The sequence below is a fragment of the Mercenaria mercenaria genome, chromosome 3, assembly GCF_021730395.1.
Source record: "Mercenaria mercenaria strain notata chromosome 3, MADL_Memer_1, whole genome shotgun sequence".
In the NCBI taxonomy this organism is placed as follows: Eukaryota; Metazoa; Mollusca; class Bivalvia; order Venerida; family Veneridae; genus Mercenaria; species Mercenaria mercenaria.
The window spans coordinates 26029785-26051182 of record NC_069363.1 but is presented as its reverse complement, the minus strand read 5'-3'; the positions used below and the strand labels follow the sequence as shown (position 1 = coordinate 26051182).

The window sequence follows — 21398 nt, the reverse complement described above, 5'->3', positions numbered from 1 at the left end:
TCTATTTATCTTATACTAATATTCAAGGAATTTAACAATTTCCAGTAGTTCACCTGTATTTGACAGAATTAATAATCATGACACTGTTTGTTATATATGCTGTTTTAAATTAGAATTTCTTAGTAACTTCCATATGCAATCATGCAGCTGGGGGCGATTTATCACAGTCAGAGGAAAAATGTGCAGCCTCGACCGGGACTAGAACCTCGGACCTTCGGCTTACCGTGCTAACGCGCTACCAGTTGAGTTACTCAGGCCACCCGATACGAAAACCGCTACAGTATAAACAGTATTTTCAATGCATACATTTATTTTGCAAATTCTTTTCAGACTACTTTGTCATCCAGAACGACATATTTGATACAAATGTACATGTATCACTTACCAGAGACAATGGTTCCCTCCTCTTACAATGGCATGGGAAAGCAAGAAAGCTACAAGTGTTGCACGTCAAGTTAGTGACGAAGATAGACATAAAAAATGTGCAAGGTGCAATTTTTTAATATTGTATTCATCTTTATATAATGTTGATCTGCTTACATGATGTCTTGCACAGAAATGAAATAAGTCGGTTTTACGATTTCCAAGATGTTTCAAGGCGCACATGTGTAGCACACGTGTAGCACAATCTACGTATCATATGAAAATCTTAGTCGAGCTGCTAGACAGCGGTAATGCACATATGTTTGAATGTTTGATGCTTCAGACTACACTTTTAAATGCACGTGACTAAAGTTTGTGAAAAATACAATAGCATGTTCATAAATACTAAACAAAATAACCTTCTATATGTACAGAGGTGGTGGAGGGGGTAAGTGAGTCAAAGTCAACGATTTTAACTACTCTGCTACATGAAAATATAAAGAAAAAGGATTTCCATTTTTAAATTTTGGTTCTGGTGGTATTCTCCAAATCACATACTAACCGTTCCTTTTACTAAAACTAAATCGCGGTTTAACAGCACTCGGGTAACGCAATACAATGGCGTTGTTATAGCTTGCGGTTGCCGAATACCTCAACGTATTATATTTTTTACAATTTTAGGAGACTTCCATATTCTTCTTAAATGTTCTGACGAGTGGATGGATTTGAAAACAAGCTCTGAATATACAGCAACCAGGTGGTTTAAAGTATTGAAGGAAGCCATTGATAGCAACATAATCTCAGAAACGCCGGAAGAATTAGCATGAATGAGGTTAGACCTCCGTTTGGAAACTTTTCGTATGTAATGTTTGGTTAATCAATGCCAAAATGGTGTTCATTTATACCAGCGTCATGATGTAGTTTACCTTACTCAAATTAGATAGAACTCCCGTGAATCGCTTACTTGAACTCCTGTCTTGTTATTGCGGTCCGCTAATACCGGAACGTGAGGATTGCTGCACATCTTATTACCTCTCGTGAACAGACTGGATCAAATTGTATTTGATATCATTTTGATTTCTGTGTTCTACATTCAAAAGCACCTTCTAATATACCTGATGAATATTTGCTCATGCTTTTAATGTTTAACAGGTCTTAAAGCTACACCAGATAAATACAAACCAAATACTACGAGTACAAAAGCGTATTTATTGTCGGTAGATATTTATTATATATGTTTTGTATTTAGTAATAATGTTAAAACTAGCTTTGTTAGAAATACGGTTAGTAATATTAGCCACGTGGAACTAGAAAGAAAATTAATTTTATGCCACGGTGGTTCAATGCAGGATGTAAAACAGCACGGCGTAATTTTCATCGTGCAAAATATCTGTATAAATTGCGTAAAAAAATCACATGAGAAAAAAAAAGAAATCTTTCAGTAGATTGTATAAAACTCTATGTATGAATGAGAATTATAAAAAAATCAAAAGGTCAAATGTGGGAAAGCTAAAAAATTGAGAAAAAAACAAGCCCTAGAAAGTACTGGAAAATTTTGAATGGTGGTACGAAAAATGTTGTTGCCGCACAGTTTATATGATTTATTTCAAAAGTGTTAACAGTAGAAGAAATAGTGACAATATGCCACAAGATAATGACATGCTAGATAAACCCACTATCAATAATGATATGCTTAACAGAGAAATATCAATTCAAGAAATTTGAAATTGCTGTGAAAGCGCTAAAAATAACAAAGCATATGGCTTAGATGAAGTTCTGAATGAACATATTAAATACTCTTTACCTATTCTGAAACATGTCTACCATGAGCTTTTCAATATTGTTTTAACCATGGTATTATATCTGATTGTTGGACACTTGGTATTATTAAACAAGGGTGATGTTACTGAACCTAGCAATTATAGTTTAATAACGTCAACAACTTAGTTGCTTTGGTAAATTGTTTACGTCTATATAAAATGCACGCCTACAAAAATTTGCTGAAGAAAATGACCTTATAAATCAATATCAAGCGATGTTCCACCGTTGATAATATGTATGTATTTAAAATGCTTATTGATTTACTACATAATTCTAGAAAGATTTGAAAAGTGCTTTTGATACGATATGCAGGCCAAAATTGAGGACAAAACTTAGTCATTATTATATAACTGGAAAGTTCAAATATTTTTAAAATATTTAGTATAATGCTAAAACATGTATTTGTGAGTGTGTGCTTGCGCGTGTGCGTGCGTGCGTGCATACGTGTAAATGGTGAAAAATCTGAATATTTTCCATGCACCATTGGTGTAAGACAGGGTGATTTCATTTTATCTCTATGATCTACATGAATATTATGAATATTTTAGAAGCAGAAATAGAGCAGACTGAGTTACTCTAAATAATGAACTGATTGGTTTAGATAAATCGTTTGTTATTCTGTATGTAGAAGACACTGTTATTGTATCAGTTGACAAAACGCTATTAATTCATATGAAAGTTATTGCGATAATTGGAAACTATCTGTTAATACATTCAAAACGAAAGTTCTTATATTTTCTAAAGGAAGAACCATTACAGTATATTTTACCAATAAGAATGAGATTTTAGACATTGCTGACGAATACAAATAATTGGGTATATCATTTAGTAGAAGTGGTTGTTTTGCTAAGACAAAACATCATACTGCAAACCATGCTACCAAAGCTATATATTGTCATACAAAAGGTAAAATACTTAAGATATGCAAATAGATTTATTTGACAAACACTTGTTAAACTGATTTTAATGTATGGTTGTAAATATTGTTGTTATGGTAATAATACTGTTTTTGAAAAAGTACAATTGAAATATCTTAAACATTTATTAGGTCTTAAATCAAGTACGCCCAATGGCATTGTATATGGTGAAACCGGTGTTAAATCATTAAGAATTGATAAGCTTTTGATCTAAACGCTTTTAAGTTGTCTTGTTCCTTATATTTTATAGTACTTAGCAACTTTGTAAATGTTAGTAAGCAAACATTTCAATGGATTAAACATATCCATGATACATTCAATGGATGTGTGGACTAATCAATGTACACAGTGTAACTGTATAGGACGTAGCGGTGATGAATATCACTGTTTGTTAGAATGTAAAGAACTTTCGGTATTAAGAACAAGATTACTGAAGACGTCCGAGTATTATGATATTTGAATCTATTACGAACATCAACACAAAACACTTTGATAAATACAGACACTTTTGTATGTTTGTTAAGTAAATTATTGTGAAATTTGATAACAAGTAATGTTTAGAAACTGTTTGTATTATGCAACAGTTTGAATTTGTTTCAACGCACTACCTGGTTTTATTGATTTGTCACTGTTACAAACGTCACCTATTATCTAGTTGGCCAATTTTATTAGACATTTTTAAGTAGAAGTGATATGCATTGTCGTTTATGAATCAATTCAGGACCAGTGACAGATCAATAAAACTAAGCAATGTCGATATGTTAAATTGTATGTTGACTACTATTATGAACGTCTCTCCCTCCTGTGTACATAACAAGACACGTTCATGTTTTATATATGCATCATATATTTCAATATGTATATATATGTTATAGCTCATATTGTCATGTACTATGAAACTTGAAACTATATGCATTTTATGTGCATTAACATCTAGGATCCAGAGATAATTTATCATCTCTGTTTATTGCTTGGCAAACTGTGCTTTTCAATGAAAACGCTTTGTTATATTGTGTATGATACTGAAAGTATTGATTATTTCTATTTACATTCTTTTTTAAAAATATCAGGTTTTTTTTCATATAACATAATGCATGTTTTCTGTATTTACTTAAAGGTCCACTTGGCCGAATTTGTTTAATTGTTAAATAGTGTACATAGTTATGTTTATATGTTCACACAGGTCGCGTTAATCTATCTTATAAATCAATGTACTTCGTAAAGTCGTTTAAATGGATAACAACAAAATTTGCATTCAACAAAAAAATCAGAACTTTGTTTTGTACTGATCATATTTTAAGTAAGTTTTGAATTATTTGGATAGTCAGTTTGAGTATAAAATATCTGCATACGCTAGCAGATGTGTGCGCGTAATTTATTTCATATAATACCGATAGCCACAAAATTAATACTCTTCTATTTGTTCCAGGATAACGTTCTTTAGGGTCAATAATATGTGCATAAAAGGCAACATACATGTATTAGTATCTAGAATTTAAACGAGTGATGACTCATTTTCCTATTTGACCTACATTTCATTACATAAATATTTTGATGTGGTTTCAAGCAGAACACACAGATAAATATGGCTTCTATTGTGTTTACAGTGTGTTTTTTGACCTAATGGCAAATGACCTAGATTTCACCCTTGATGACATAGTTTTCGCCCTTGATGATTTAGTCTAGATTTCATCAAGTCAAATAATCTGATCAAGTTACATAGACCGGGTTGAAAATTATCTGACCTACTTCTTTACATCAGATGACCCAGTTTCAGACTTGACATACATTTTATAAAGACAAATATTTTGAAAAATATTAATGAAGAACACAAAGATGTGCGTTATAAATGTTTTTTTCTACTATAGTAGTCGCAACTTGAACGCGATGGTTGACCTTATTCATATCGATTATTATCCCCTGCCGATGAAATCGGGAGGGGGTATTGAAATGACGTTGTCCGTCCGTCAGTCCGCAGCCATTTCTCAGTAACTACCTGGTAGAATTACATGAAACTTGAGAAATAAACATGAACCAACATACTGCGATGATGCCCGTTAAGTTTTTTTTTTTTGATTGGTCAATTTCCCTTAGGGTTATTGCCCTTGATTTAATAAAAAATGTCCGTCCGCAGTCATTTCTCAGTAACTAGCAGGTAGAATTTCATCAAACTTGAAATAGACATGAACCAAGATACTGCGATGATGGCCTTCAATGTTTTTTTTTTTGATTGGTCAATTTCCCTTAGAGTTATTGCCCTTGATTTAATGAAAAATGCACAAAAATATCAAACTGCAGCCATTTCTCAGTTACTAGCAGGTAGAATTTCATCAGACTTGAAATAAATATGAACCAACATACATGCCTGTCATTTTCTTTTTTTATTGGTCAATTTTCCATACAGTTATTGCCCTTTAATTGTTTAAAAATCTACAGATTTGTACATAACAAACCAACCAATTGGAAGAATTTCATTAAAAATCTTTAATTCTTTTCCATGAACATTTATTATAAACATGTGAAGTTGTGTACCCACACCTGGTCGCCACCCCTTGCCTTGGTCACACCCCTCCCATTTTTTTTTTAATTTTTAATTTTCCATCAATATTTATAATCAACATGTAAACTTTTGTACCCTAACCTCTCCCCCCCCCCCCCCCCCCCCCCCCCCCCCCCCCAAAAAAAAAAAAAAACTTTCATTTTCTGTTAATTTGATTTTGAGTAAAGAACTTATTTGCTTCTTTGTACGTTCTTAACTTTTTCCTGGATATCTTTTTTTGCCGTTCCTCACCACAGACCCTTTCGGCGGGGATACCAATTCATCGAATTTGCTTGTTTCATTGTAGAAATAAGGGTTGCTTATGGTAGCCGTGGATCGTTCGGAGTATGGAATTACTTTGTATACAATGCAGTATCAAAGTATGTATAGGCATCGCACAGTAATAAGGCGCTTTGAAATGTAAACAAACAAAACAAAAGTATAAAGTAGGCCAATACACTACGTTTACGATGCAAACAGTAATTCATTTTGGCCGGGTAACGGTATTCGTGTTTTAATTTTTCGTTGGGAGGTCGATTCGCAGATCCGTAGAAAAAAATATCAAAACCGTATTTATTTTTTTTTCACTACGATTCAACGAAAACAGCACGAGTTTGTTAATCTAGTATTAATTTGTTCGCTAACTTATATAATTGCCACCATTAACACGTTATTATGTTTAGATTCACTTCGTCTTTTATATGATCTATATGTTTTTGAAGCTTTCATGAAATAGAAACCAGAGAAAACCAAACTTGCACAAAGTATGTAAATAAAATGCAAAAAAAATAAAAAAAAAGATATTCCAGTTTCAATCTCGTTCGAGATTCTATTGAGGGACACCATCTGATCATTGTAAATGAATACACATGAGATTTAATAGTCAAGGTTTTTACGTTGTCAAACGACTGGACCATTTCAAATTCAACCAATTGTAGATATTGTACCATAAAGTTTCAAACTGCCCCCGATAGATAAACAGTTTCAATTCCATGTATTTCAAAAATGAAATTGCTGTAAATTTATCATGCACCTGAAAACGTAAACTAAGATATTTTACATCTTACAAGGGCTTTTTCTGTATATTTTAACAAACTTTATGTTAAAATTACAACATACGCAAATTTATTTACATTAATTTGCAATGGAGCGTTTATTTTGATTATGCTACTATGTCATTGGTGTATTGAAATGTTACAGTGCATCTTAACCTTACAATTCATTGTTAAAATTCAAAGATACAGTTTCACTGTTATGCAACTACCTTATACATTTTGTACTAATAAAAAATGGAACATTTTAGTGTTTGTATGTATTTTTTCCTTATAAAGAGACAGGTTTGCTTAATTACTACAAAATAATATACTTGCGATGCGCGTTACGTTATGCCATACATGTTTGGGCCCCCAAAAGGTTAAATTAAGTACTCGCAGACTATATTTACTACAGCACTATTTAAATGCATTAAATAAAAATCAAATCAAGTAACCGTCATGGGTAGAATATCTTCTCATGAACACTATAAATATTCACGAGAATACTGCGTATGGTTCACATAAAGTGTCTTTAGAGTACCTTTATAGTATGTGACCACAATAAAGCAATCTAAGTTGATTTTTTACAAATTCAACCATTCAAAACTTGGTACTGCAGGTCAATCTCAAAATTCCACTTAAGCCAGTGCTGGGAGGTGGGGGTGGGGGGGATCTAATGTCTTGATCTAGAGCAAACCAAGGCTTGTTGAACACGAAATGCCCAATTGATGCATTTAGTTACTGCAGAAGGTAAATAATTTTTTTGGTCACTGTGCACTGGACGTTTCACATACTGACTTCAAATAAATAATTATGGGTCATTCACCAGTCATAAGTAATCTCCGTATCAAATGTGATCTTAGACCAAAGCATTCTCCAACTTTTTGGCAAAAAATACTGTTCTATGTCAATGTGACCTTGACCTTTGACCTACTGACCTCAAAATCGAAAGGGGTCATCTGCTGGTCATGATCAACCGCCCTATTAAGTTTCATGATCCTAGGCCAAAGCGTTCTCAAGTTGTCGTTGATACTGTGACCTTGACCTACTGATTTCAACATCAATATAGGTCATCTGCTGGTCAAGGTCAACCTCCCAACCTGGGCCCAGGTGTTCTCAAGTTATCGTCTGGAAATGGTTCAACTGTTCCGCGTTACTGTGACTTTGACCTTTGACCTCAAAATCAATAAGGGTTGTCTGCTGATCGTGATCAACCTCCCTATTAAGTTTCGTTGTCCTAGGCCCGAGTGTTCTAAAGTTATCGTCTGGAAACGGCTTTCCTGTTCCTGGTTACTGTGACCTTGACCTACTGATCTAAAAACTGTGTCATCTGCTGGTCATAACCAACCTCCCAATCAACTTTCATGATCCTAGACCAGAGCGTTCTTGAGTTATCATCTGGAAACCCTAATTAATTGTTCCAGACCTTGAGCTTTGACCTCAAAATAAATAGGATCATCTGCTGGTCCTGAAAAACCTCCCCATCAACTTTCATAACCCTAGGCCCAAGCGTTCTTGAGTTATCATCCACAAACTAATTTGTACAGACATCTGCAAAACAATATAAAATCATCCACAAACCAATTTGTACAGACATCTGCAAAACAATATACCCCTCCTTCTTCAAAAGGGGGCATAAGTGTGTGGTCAATTTGTTTTTAATTTAATGGGAGTTTATCGAGCCTGCTTGCGTTGAGCCGATACAGTAGTATGCAAATGGCTATGCGATGTATGTGCATTAGTGTGTGTGTTCGATGTTGTCCAAACTACATGTAACTTTGACATGCATCAAGCAATAATTCTTATAGCTGGCAGTAATACTGGCCTTAATGATAGAGCTCAAAGGTCAATGTCACAAATAGGTATCAGATTTCATTTTAGAGCTTGTCCTGGTTAAATTTTTGACGCTTTTTAAAAGATTTTTTTTTTGTAGAAATGTTTGCCCCGATAACATGGATTGTCATGCAGAAGACATAGGTCCCTATCTCAAAGGTGGCCAAAGGTCAAGTAATTTTGACTTGTTAATATTAGTCTAAATGGCTTAAATGTTCGAGTCATGGAAACGGTGTATCAACAAATAACATGTGCAAGATGCCTGGCCAGTATTCAGACTGTATATATTGTAAAGAAATTGTATATCATTGTTTAAAGTATTGCAATCAAGTCACTCCTTCATACTTGCAGCATTCTAAAATTGCACTGCTTTCAGCTTTCAGTAGGGCTCAGTACCATATTTTCTATGTGAAGTCCAATATTTGTTTCTTCTACTTTTTATACAATGTTTGGTATATGAAATATATAAAGATGTCCCCACATACTGCAGAATTTAATTTTGGGGTTCTTCACCTATGCAACTTTGAACTCATTCCATCAAGGAGTATACGAGATGTTGTAAACACAAAATTCTTCACTATACCCTATACAGTGAAAATTAACAATGGGGCATAACACTGGACAAAACGGTCACAACCCATCCTTTATGGTCATGTACAAATAAGTCAAGTCAAGTAAAATTTATTTAAAGTCGAATATCAGAACATATAACACATGCTCTGTAGAGCTTTTAAACCGACTGGAAAGGTAATTAAAGTTGAGTAACTTTGAATCCATTCCTTTAAGAAGTGTACGAGGAGTTGAACACACTAAATTTCTTCACTACAGCATATTTTTTGAAATTAAGAAATAACCTTAATTCTAGGAACAAGGGGGCCCTGTATCGCTCACCTGACCCGATTCTAACCCCTAATAAGTTAGAATCTAAGCTGGTCTTGATTTCATAGAGATAAACATTTTGACAAAGTTTTATAAAGATCAAGTAGAAAATAAGACTTATTGAGTTTTAGATGTACATTCTGACCGAGTTCCGTGAAAATATGGTCATAAATGTAATCTCCAGAGTGTTGACAAGCTTTTCATTTGATCTGAACTGGTGACCTAGTTTTTTTAACCCCATATGACCAAGAGTCGATTTTGACCTAGAGGTCATCAAGACAAACATTCTGATCAGTTCTCATATGTTTTTAAATTAAACTTAGGTTTCTAGAGTGTTAAAAAGCTTTACCTTTCATTTGAATTGGTGACCTAGTTCTTGACCTAACTTGACCAAGATTAGAACTTGACCTATAGATCTTCAAGATTAACATTCTGACCAAGTTTCATAAAGATATGTTCATAAATGTGGCCTCTTGAGTATTAGCTAGCTTTTCCTTTGATTTGACCTAGTGACCTAGTTTTAAAACCCACATGATCAAGATTTGAACTTGACTTAAAGATCGTAAAGATTAATATTGTGACTAAGTTTCATGAAGATAGAGTTAAAATGTTGCCTATAGAGTGTTAACAAGCTTTTCCTTTGACTTTTTGATCTGGTGACCTAGGTTTTAATCCTACATGATCCATATTCGAACTTGATCTAAAGATCATTGAGATTACCATTCTGACCAAGTTTTATAGAGATATTGTAATAAATGTAGCCTCAAGAGTGTTAACAAACTTTTCCTTTTGCATGGTGACCTAGTTTTTGACCCCAGATGACCCAATATCAAACTCATCCAAGATTTTATTGAGGGTAACATTCTGGCCAAGTTTCATTAAGATTGTGCTAAAATTGTGACCTCTAGAGTGTTAACAGTCAAAAGCTCACCTTGAGCAATTTGTGCTCAGGTAAGCTTAAAACAGCCATAGAAAATTGTCCATTATTTACGATTATCATGGTCCTTCATCTGTAAAACTTTCCAGCATATCCTTTCAACAGTGTTTGAAGAGTTGGACAAACAAGATTTTTCTCTATATTCTATAAAGCAAAATTATCAAAAGGCCATAACTGTGGTAAAAAATAGTCACTGCAAATGTTCCTTCCTTTATGGTCATCCGCACATCAAGCTTGTTTACCTATGAAAGTTGAAGCAAATCAGGCTATAGTGTAGGAGCTGGACACACAGATTTTGGGACATGCGTATGTACGGAGAGCAGCAACACTACATGCCCTCCACATCAATTATCAGTTTCATTTCATTAAAGTTCTAGATCATGACAAATGCCAATGAACAGACCAGTCTAATTTGTAAGATTAAAATACTCTGTCACTGGCTGTAGATGCAGATGGAAATCTCTGGTTCAAGGGTAACTGTTTTTGGCAGTAATGAGGCTGTGCTGAGAAGTCATCTGGCATGAGAGGTACCAAATAGGTTTTGCCAGCATGGGTAAAATCACTGTCTGGTGTACAACACAATTTAATGATGCACGAGGTGATGTGCTGCAAAGTCTTTTCTACTAATAGACCATAGACATTCAGACTATAATTCCAGTAATTTGATAAAGAAAATATTTAAACTCATACAAACAGGTGTACATGTATGAATTTTTATTTTGTATTTTTATCTTTTTTGATGGAACATATTAAATCATTTAATAAATCATACAACCAACAGTTATCACCTGAGTTTTGTGCCAGGATACTATTTAAACATTTTCAGTTTATTTTAAACAGCTAACTTAACCTGTTTTACAGCACTAATCTGTACTCCACAAGTAACTACCAACTTCTCGACATGAATCAGATGTGGAGGATGAATGAATAGAGACACAACATCTTTGATCAATCATCACAGTGAACATACATCTCACCCAAGGATCTAACACAATCCATAGATTTGCATTCTCCCTTCTGAGCTCAGCAAGCATACAGGGACAGAAATAGAGAATCACTTCCGGTATTTCCATTTAGTACATCAATATATAATAGCCATATATCAGGAACAGATAAGCGAATCAATTCCATCACAGTGACTGTCATTTATTACATCACAGTACTGTAGCTGTTATGGAAGCAAGTTAGAGAAACACCTCCAGGACTTCCATTGATTTCTTCTTTCCCTGTTTTGCAAGCTTTTCTTTCCGTTTCTTCACATGCTTTGGCATTTTATTCTGTCTTTTCTCCTTTTGTGCATCTTTCACTAATCTTTTTCTTTCCTAAAATAAAACATGGAAATGACATACTGGTAATAATCTAATGATTATGGGAGACTTTAAATTTACATTTTTACAAAGACATTGAACTAAAGCTATACCCATGGATTTATACAGGCATTTAAAATCGAGCTTGAAATGTTTTGTTCACAGAATAGCAGTGTTTTGCAACAGTATTTCAGTCATGTAACGACGGCCAGTTAACTTAACTGTTCCTAGATTCTGTACCAGTACCGAACTGTTCTCTACAAGTAACTACTACTTTCTCCATATGAATCAGACATGGAAGACAAATTATTTCAGACACAATGTCTTCAATCACTTGTCACATGAACATATGCCTCACTCAGGGATCAAGCTCACAACCCCTTAATCCATTAGAGTGGGCTCTCCCTATGGAAAAGTTTGAATCGGTAATCACTATCACTCACTAAATCAAACTTCAATCGATTATCTAATAAATATTCATCCAGAGGTATGATAGATTGACCTTGGTTATGAATGAGGAAGTGAAGTAGAACTAGTAACACATACCTGAGAGGATGATTTTAACTTAAGCTTACCAGTAAAAAGTCATGCACTATACATCTAAAGCTGTCATTAGTTTACATCAAAGATCGGCAATGTTTTGAATACACTATCAGACCTATTGGTGTATCTATTAGGCTATGTTTATGACATATCATTTTGGCAAAAAAGGGATCATGGAAGGAATTGTAAGGATGTCAAATATACAATTCCAACTCTGAATGTGTGTCACACAAAAAAGGTGATAATAGCCTGGGCTGTTTTTATTAACTTAAAAAAGCAAAACTATTTAATAGTCACTAATTGAGAGATAACACATCTGACACCGGTATATCAATTTCTATTTTAGATCTACTAGTTTCACTGTTCACACAGCTTCATCAGAAGCAAACAAAAAAGTACATGGAAAAAATATTACAAAAACCTATATAATCTACAAGAAAATAATTCCTGAAATACAAACTAAATACCTTCTTTGAATTTGGAGATTCATCTCGAGGGCGTATTGCAGTCCCTTTATTTTTGTTTGTTCCTTCTTCTTCCTCACTGCTTGAATCTGTATCATTGCTCATCTCCTCTCCATCACTAATGTCATCGTCATCATTTTCTCCCTGAGAATATCCACCTTCCTCAGATTCTAATTTATTGTCATTATTCTTTTGTTGAGAGGAAGACGAGGTCTTTGATTCTTTCAGTAAAGTTGGTACCTATTGGTAAAAGTTGAGGTGGCAGCTCAATTACTTATTCTCTATGAACATCTAACAGGTAAAAGTTGAAGTGGCAGCTCAGTTACTTATTACATACGTTCTCTAAGAGGAGAAAGTTGAGGTGACACCTCAATTACTTATTCCCGACATATATCTAACAGGTAAAGTTGAGGCGGTTGCTCAGTTACTTACTTTCTATGTACATATAACATGTACAGATGAGGTCGTAGCTCAATGACGTATTCCCTATGTACACCTAACATGTAAAAGTTGAGGTGGCTGCTCAATTACTTATTCTTTATGTACATGTAATTATCATATGTTGAAGAAAATGGCCCAGAAACTCAGAAAAATTATTTTATTAAATAATCATCCAAGTTGTTAATGCAAGTTTTTGTAATAATCCTCTTAATGTGTAGTCACATTTGGCCTGCATCGGCTACAAAGGAGAGATTTTGGAGCAATTAAATGCCCAAGTACAAGTAACTTAAACAAAATTATTCCATCTCTTTGGTACTGGTCATTGTCGTAAAATTTCTGAGAAATCAAACCAAGTAGTCTCAACAATGATTATTTAGTTACTTCATGTTTTTAAGACCATAGCTCTGCAAAAATTAAACCATTTAATCCTTTTAAGTTGGGTCAAAATCGTATAGCCTACGTTGAAGCAGTCTGAAAGGTATTTTGTGACTTTTACTGCAGTCAGTTATAAATATACTCACATGTTGTGGTCCAGACAGATCTGTTTTCAACCCTGATATCTTGCTGTATAGGAACTGAAACAAGAATATTTCTATGTTACTATTGAGGGACAAGATGCTTGTTCATACAAGAGCTTGACTACTTGAAAACATTTGCCAATACAAGAAGTGAAAATAACAGAAAACTAAATGCAACAGAAAATTTATACCAATCTGTGAACCCTTATGTGTCTGCATGGGCAGGAGATGTATAAAGAAATAACACGGAATCAAATTTTGAAAGTGGTATAGGTTACAATAAGAAATATGAAAACATTTCTTTTTGTGGATGTGGGGAGAAGGTTGAGTGGGGGTCAATCAGAAGTTGACATTATAAGCAGGGCCAAGCTATAAACAGGTCACCAAATGCTCTTCCATTCCGAGACTAATTTTTCAGCTGTAAGAAATTAGGTGAGTAACTATATTTTCGTATATACCAATAATAAATTGCAGTCATTATCTCTTTATAGCTCTGGATTTTTTTTTGATTTGGGTTTTACGGCGCACCAACACAGTATAGGTTATATGGCGCCAAACAGGACTAAACATTTTGGTTCCACATCTCATTTACATCGAAATAAAAACACAAGGTATGGAATCAAAAATTGTATACCTTCTGGAAGCACAGAGTTACAGCAAAACCAAGTGTTAAGACCCTATTAGTCGCCTCTTACGATCATGCAAGGGTAAGACAGTGGTTCCAATTCTTTTCATACACAGATCGTCCCAGAACCACATGGGGCTTTACAATGCTAAACTAGATTTGTGTCCATAGGACACTGCCCCTCTTCCAACCCCCCACACACCAATTTCACTGTATACAAATTTTTGACTAAATATAAAATGCCATCTATTATAACCTTAGGAATAATTCACATTGGTTTATCCACAGGTTGTATGGACTATGTAAAGAAGTTTAATTCAGTGTGTCTTCGGATTTACCGGGTAACGTTTTTTCCAACAATTTTTCTGTCATATAAACAATGGTGTCTACTTGTAGCAGTGAGCATGATGCCCAACTTTATTGCACTCCCTCACTGGAATATCATGCTGTAGACATGTGACATGATAACCCACCTGACACCGGGCTGACCAGTCCTAGCACTATCCTCTTAATGCCGAGCTCCAAGCGAGGAAGCTACTAGTACCAGGTTTTACGTCTTTGGTATGTCGCGGCCAGAGATTGAAGCGGGTGCTCTAACACTAGGCTACCGAGAAAGTTAAGTTTATTTCCACTATGCCATTTTCTATACAAAACAGTTTTTTACACTCAAACTATTACCAGAATATTTTCACTGAAGCAATAAAACTCTCAACTTTTGTTTTGTCGGCCAGTCAAATTAACAGTGTTTATTTACATTTTAATGACCTTTCAGCAAAGGTTATTTCCGACTGAATATACTGAACAACGGGTAGTCAGCATGTGAATATAGGATTGGGGGCTATTTTGATACACATAAAGAAATCATCCTGCAAACCAAATCATGTGGAAAACTTTCAATAGTGACCTTGATCTTTGACCGACAATGGGTCATGTGTTCACACATTGTCTCATCATGGGGAATATGTGTGTAGCACTAACATAATCCATCAATGCATATAAAAGTTATAGAGTGAAAACAATTTTTAATTGACTTTCAATAGAGACCTTGTTCTTTGACCCACAAGCATCAGTCATATACGTGCATAATCTACACATTGCCCTCTATTCACATACCAAGTTTTATGAACATAGCTTGAATACCTTTTGAGTAATTGCAGGATCCACATTTGCGGACGTTTGGACGGATGACATTCCTTTAGTCCCTTCCAGTGTTCCACATGTAGGGAACTAAAAACTAATTTTTCAATTAAATACCAAAACTCAAGCACAGACATATTGTTCCATTATTAAAATCCCATTTCTGATGATGCTACAAAGAAAAGCACTAAATAAGCAACAGAGATATAAAAATGGGAGAAAATGCATGAACACTTTACCTCCTCAGTGTCTCCTTCCTTTGCCTTGTAAAAATCCCTCTCAAAGTCTATCACTGCATCCAAGGTACGAGGAATGTATGCATTTTTGAACACCTATCAAAAACAAGAGGGTCATTATGACCCTGGCTCGCTCACCTCAGTTATATGAGCCACATGTTTCAAATGGCAAACTGATGCTAAAATATTAAGTAGGTCAGTAGGTCACATTCATGGTCACTGAAAATCAGTTTTAAAATCGGAATGCAAAACTGTACATGTCATCCAAATTTCAAGGCTGTGTCTTAAAAAAACAAGGAAGTAGGTCAGTAGGTCAAGGTCACAGTAAGGTGACCTCTAATCACTTGGGGTCATCAGGAAATTATAATTAAACATATCTGATCTGATAATTTTTGAAGTATTTTTTCCTATATAACTCATATATCAAGTGACCCCCAGGGTGGGGCCTCTATTCATCCAAGGGGCATACTTTGAACAATCGTATTAGACATTCACTAGGCAATGCTACATACAAAATATCAAAGGCCTAGGCCTTGAACTTTCAGACAAGATTTTTACCCCCTAAATAAGTCTATATTAAACTTGGGTCCCCCTAGGGCAGGGCCTCTTTTCACCCCAGGGGCATAATTTGAAAACTTTTGGTAGAGGAACACCAGGCAAGGCAACATACCAAATATCAAAAGCCTATGCCTTGCAGTTTCAGGCAAGAAGATTTTTAAAGTTTTATCCTATATAAGTCTATGTAAAACTTGAGACCCCCCATGGCAGAGCCTCTTTTCACCCCAGGGTAATATTTTAAACAATTTCGGTAGAGGACCGCAAGGCAATGCTACATACCAAATATCTAAGGCCTAGGTCCTGTGGTTTTAGACAAGAAGATTTTTTTTTAAAAATCTTATATAAGTCTATGTAAAACTTGGGACCCCCGGGGTGGGGCCTCTTTTCACCCCAGGGGCACAATTTGAATATTCTTCAATGATGTTACAAGCCAAATATCAATGCTCTACGCCTTGCGGTTTTGGACAAGAAGATTTTTTAAAGTTTTTCCTTTCGATTGCCATGGCAACCAGAGTTCAATTCTTTGAACAATTTTGAAAGGGGGCCACCCAAACATCATTGAAGTTTGGTATAATTCTGCCCACTGGTTTTCAAGAAGAAGATTTTTTAAAGAAAATGTTGACAGACACACAACACACGACGGACATTGAGCGGTCACAAAAGCTCACCATGAGCCTTTGACTCAGGTGAGCTAAAAACAACGAACAGAGAAATTATTCATTACTGCTCATGACTGTTTTCTAGAATAAAATAAAAATTAAAATGAATCAAATGAAAGATGAAATATGTAATTATTTCCATATTCAGAAAGAACTTTCAACTGCCAGTTGTCTTATATAACAAGAGCTGTCTGTAAGACAGCCAGTGCTCGAATATTTGAATCATTGTCAAAGAAACAGGAATATTACCCTAAATGTTAAAATATCTATAGAGTTTCAATCTAGTATCTGCATTAGTTTTGTAGATAGTAACTTGCATGCAAAACATTAACCAGAAGTTTTTAGTTCAAAAGGGGGCATAATTTGGCCAAAATGCATGTCAGAGTTATTGGACTTGATGCAATCAACTAGTTTTATAAACCCGAAGACACATGTGAAGTTTAAATTCAATATCTGCATTAGTTTTGCAGACAGTAACTTGCATGCAAAACTTTATCCAGAATTTTCTAAGTCCAAAAGGGGGCATAATTTGCCCAAAATACATGTCAGAGTTATGGGACTTGACCCGGTGAGGTTGGTAATTGATCTAGAAAAAGAAAAAATGAGTTTCAAATCTATATGCCTTTAAGTAATAGCTGTATTTACTTGCACACAAAACTTTAACCAGGATTTTGTAAGTCCAAAAGGGGGCATAATTTGGCCAAAATGCATGTCAGAGCTATGGGTCTTGATGCTATCAACTAGTTTTATAACCCCAAAGACACATGTGAAGTTTCAATTCAATATCTGCATTAGTGTTGGAGATAGTAACTTGCACGCAAAACTTTAACCAGAATTTTCTAAGTCCAAAAGGGGGCGTAATTTGCCCAAAATACATGTCAGAGTTATTGGACTTGACCCAGTGAGGTTGGTAAATGATCTAGAAAAAGAAAAAATGAGTTTCAAATCTAAATACCTTTAAGTAATAGCTATATGTACTTGTACACAAAACTTGAACCAGCATTTTCTAAATCCAAAAGGGGACATAATTTGGCCAAATTGCATGTCAGAGTTATAGGACTTGATGCTATCACCTAGTTTCATAACGCTAAAGACACATGTGAAGTTTCAATTCAATATCTGCATTAGTTTTGGAGATAGTAACTTGCATGTAAAACTTTAACCAGGATTTTCTAAGTCCAACAGAGGGCATAATTTGCCCAAAATACATGTCAGAGTTCACACAGTGAGGTTGGTAATTGACCTAGAAAAAGAAAACATTAGTTTCAAAGGTATATGCCTTTAAATGATAGCCATATGCACTTGCATGCAAAACTTTAACCAAGGTGTGATGCCGACGCAAGGGTGAGTAGAATAGCCAGACTATTCTTTGAATAGCGAGCTAAAAATTAAAACAAAGTAATTGAGTCCATTACAGTGTCTATTTATACAAGCATTCATGTAGCAAGTAAGGATTTAGCTTGAGAGATCAATAAAGTGTTGATCATAAGGTTAATACATGATGTAATGAAACAAAATATTGACTGTAGTAAATAGTCATAAACTATTGACTACATTGGTAATAAAGTTTTCATATGTTTTGAAATTATGACAATTTAGTATTTGAGACCAATTTCCTTCAAACTACAGATTTAGCGCTATTTTTCCCACAAATTACCTGTTCATCGATTTTATCTTGCTCAGTAACATCATCTATAGTTCTGTTAGCAGTTATCTTCATACACTGGTCTAGATAGTCATCCAAATTGTCAGCAGTGATTGTGATATCAGTAACAAAGTCAAATAACTATTTCACTGTAAAGGTGCTCACACCTTTTTTCTTAAAATACTCTGAAGTAAAAAAAAAATAGCTGAGACCATTATTATCATGCATTCCCATCAATACAAAATTCTTAATAAATACAACCAGGCTCTGACCCTATATCATAGACCCGTCTCAAATTCCATCATGTGATTCATAGATTTGGAATTGACCAGTCACAACGTTGCACTTGCAGACTGGTCATCAAGCTCAAATAGACAAAGCTTGTCTCCATTAGAACCTGTGTATCTACAATTCAAAATTCTACAAGACTTTTTTCTGTACTACCGGTAATTTGATGTGTAAGGAGTTAATTATTGACTTACATCAGTAAACAGTGTGTTGTTAAGTGGTACAGACAAATATAACGAGTGAAATAAAAAAACAAATCCATCAATTTTCTATTCTAACACGACCAACAAAATAACCTACAAACCTGTAGAGCAAAATCTATCTCGGGTTATTCTGCAATAAACCACTCGCGTGCAATGACGTTATCCAATACAGGTGCGTAATACGGTCGTGAAAAGTAGTTACTATATTTTCTAACACTTTTGATACTAGTATGTCGTGTTAGAACCGAAATAATAAGTTCCAAAGTGTGATTTATCGTAGAAAACCCGACTTTTTCGTTCTTATACGAAACAATATATCATTCAGGCTTACGGCCTTCGTGATATATTCTTACGCATAAGAACTCAAAACTCGGGTTATTCTACGATAAACCATGTTTGGGAACTTATTATTTTTTAAATATAAAAATCATTATACTGTAATTTCATTCTGTTTTGGAAATGGTCTAAACTATTTTCCTGAGGTAGAGGGACAACTTCATAATTGTCAGCAGAAGCAAACTTCTGACACTGGAAGACAAATATTTTGTGTGCCCCCCCCCCCCCCCCCCCCCCGCCCCACAACACTTATGAAACAAGAGCTATTCAAATTGTTATCCCAGAAGTAGGAATATTCCCCTTAATGTTAAAATATCTATAGAGTTTCGATCCAGTATCTGCATTAGTTTTGTAGATAGTAACTTGCAAGCAAAACTTTAACCAAGTCCAAAAGGTGGCATAATTTGGTCAAAATACATGTCAGAGTTATGGGACTTGACCCAGTGAGGTTGGTAATTGACCTGGAAAAAGAAAAGGTAAGTTTCAAAGCTATATGCCTTTAAATGATAGCTATATGTACTTGCATGATAAACTTTAACCAAGGCGTGACATTGACGCCAATGCCAGGGTGAGTAGAATAGCTCAGACTATTCTTCTTATAGTCAGACAAATTTGTTGATAAAACAAACCAATTTATGTAACAACTGTTGATAAATCAAACATTGTTTCGAAAGAACTGATGTGATTGCAACGGAGATGTAGAATGAGTGAAACAAGAGAACCTGGCTATCCAAAAACATTTAAGTCAAACAAGGGCCTCAACTTTCATTTTAGCCATGCAAGGTTATGTTATAGTAATTTTATATTTTATATTCTGTTATTACAAATTAAAATTTCATTATGGCAATGATAAAACCTAGAATGTAAAACTTTAATCAAATTTGTGAAGCTTAAAGTGTCATAATTTGAACTAGTTTTAACATTTAACATTGATTATAGAAGAAAGCCTTGTGTGTAATTTCAGTCCAAAACATGTTGTTACTAAAATACAACTGTGACAGTTAATTGTACACAAAATTTTAACCAAATCATAGAAGGCTAATAATTCCCATTAAATTCAGCCAAACATTACCTAACTTGGACTGATGACAAAGCCTTGTTTGAAGCTTTAATCCTATAAAAATAGTTGTTACTGTGATTCAACTTCATAGTAAATTACACACAAACCTTTAACCAAAGTTTCTGAAGTCGAAAAACGCTACAATTTAAATTAAGTTCTACCAAGAGTTATCTAACATGATATTTCAGTAGGTTTCAAGACTGGAAAGTCTTTTTAGAAGTTTCAATACATAATGGTAACTGTTATATGGTCACAAAACTATAACCAAGACAGTAAGCCCCAGATACGTAGAATAGCTCAAGTTATTCTCCAAGTAGTCGAGCTAAAAACTGCTCCAATCTTTCAAAGATTACATATCACTTTTACAGACTCATACAATATTTGTACTTTTTTCTCCCAACTGCACACGAACAGTTACGTACTGTCAAAAGATGACTCAAGCTTTACTTACTTCAAAGTAAATTTAAGATAATTTGGTACTTTATTTTACTTATTTCAATCATTAAATTGTATAATATTGATAGTCCTTAACTACCACTTCTACATTTTGTCAGTAAAAACAAAACTGCTGCAAAGTCCTGTCCCCTTGCCTACATTAATTTTGTCGATATACTTTCTCAGGACTTTATCATTTGGCTGAAACTGTCCCCCAGCTTTGTTGTGTTGATTTGCATGTGACACAATAGCCTGAAAGTATACATTCAAAACCTTCAACCACCTGGCATAAAGAGACTTGACTTAAGATGTCAAGTTTTGAAATTGGGAAAAACAAACTTATTCCCATCGCTATATTTTATTTAAACTATCAACTTGAATAATGTCCATTTCTATGTCTAGATTTCAAGCTCTTTAAACATGTTTAAATGATTTGAATCAGGCGACATTTTACTGATGAACCATCTTTTTCTGGTGAACATTTGGGCCTTAAGCAGACGGAATAACTTAACCCTTAACCTGCTAAATTTCTAAAATGGACTGGTCCGTCATTCAATTTGGGCAATACCATTTATTATTCGAAGGGGTGTTCACTGAAAATTTACTGACTGAATAGCGAA

The 21398-nt window shown here is 34.6% G+C and overlaps 2 protein-coding genes across 3 annotated transcripts in view; one reads left to right on the top strand and one right to left on the bottom strand.

The window, feature by feature from the left end:
* LOC123525230 (uncharacterized) overlaps window positions 1–1740 on the top strand; it is a 28806-nt gene extending 27066 nt beyond the window's left edge. For both annotated transcript variants that reach the window (XM_045304100.2, XM_053538042.1), the window contains 2 exons: window positions 331–489; window positions 1045–1740. In XM_045304100.2, coding sequence (XP_045160035.2) covers window positions 331–489; window positions 1045–1190 — 305 coding nt within the window. In that variant the 3' untranslated portion in view covers window positions 1191–1740. The remainder of the gene's footprint in view (window positions 1–330; window positions 490–1044) is intronic.
* A 9327-nt stretch (window positions 1741–11067) lies between these two features.
* On the bottom strand, window positions 11068–19234 carry LOC128555532 (serine/threonine-protein kinase RIO1-like). Its single transcript, XM_053538045.1, has 5 exons — window positions 18469–19234; window positions 15598–15690; window positions 13600–13653; window positions 12641–12877; window positions 11068–11645 (listed from the first exon to the last, which is right to left on the bottom strand). The coding sequence occupies exons 1-5, from the start codon at window positions 18529–18531 to the stop codon at window positions 11508–11510; spliced, it is 585 nt and encodes a 194-aa protein (XP_053394020.1). The 5' UTR covers window positions 18532–19234; the 3' UTR covers window positions 11068–11507.
* Window positions 19235–21398: the final 2164 nt, after the last annotated feature.

What these genes read in the sequence shown, in the direction of transcription:
- LOC128555532 (XM_053538045.1), bottom strand. Translation starts at nt 18,531, where the DNA reads ATGAAGATAACTGCTAACAGAACTATAGATGATGTTACTGAGCAAGAT. An exon ending in ATCTGTCTGGACCACAACAT is followed by an intron (nt 12,878 to 13,599) that starts GTGAGTATATTT and finishes TTTTACCAATAG; the next exon opens with GTACCAACTTTACTGAAAGA. An exon ending in AATCTCCAAATTCAAAGAAG is followed by an intron (nt 11,646 to 12,640) that starts GTATTTAGTTTG and finishes GTTTTATTTTAG; the next exon opens with GAAAGAAAAAGATTAGTGAA.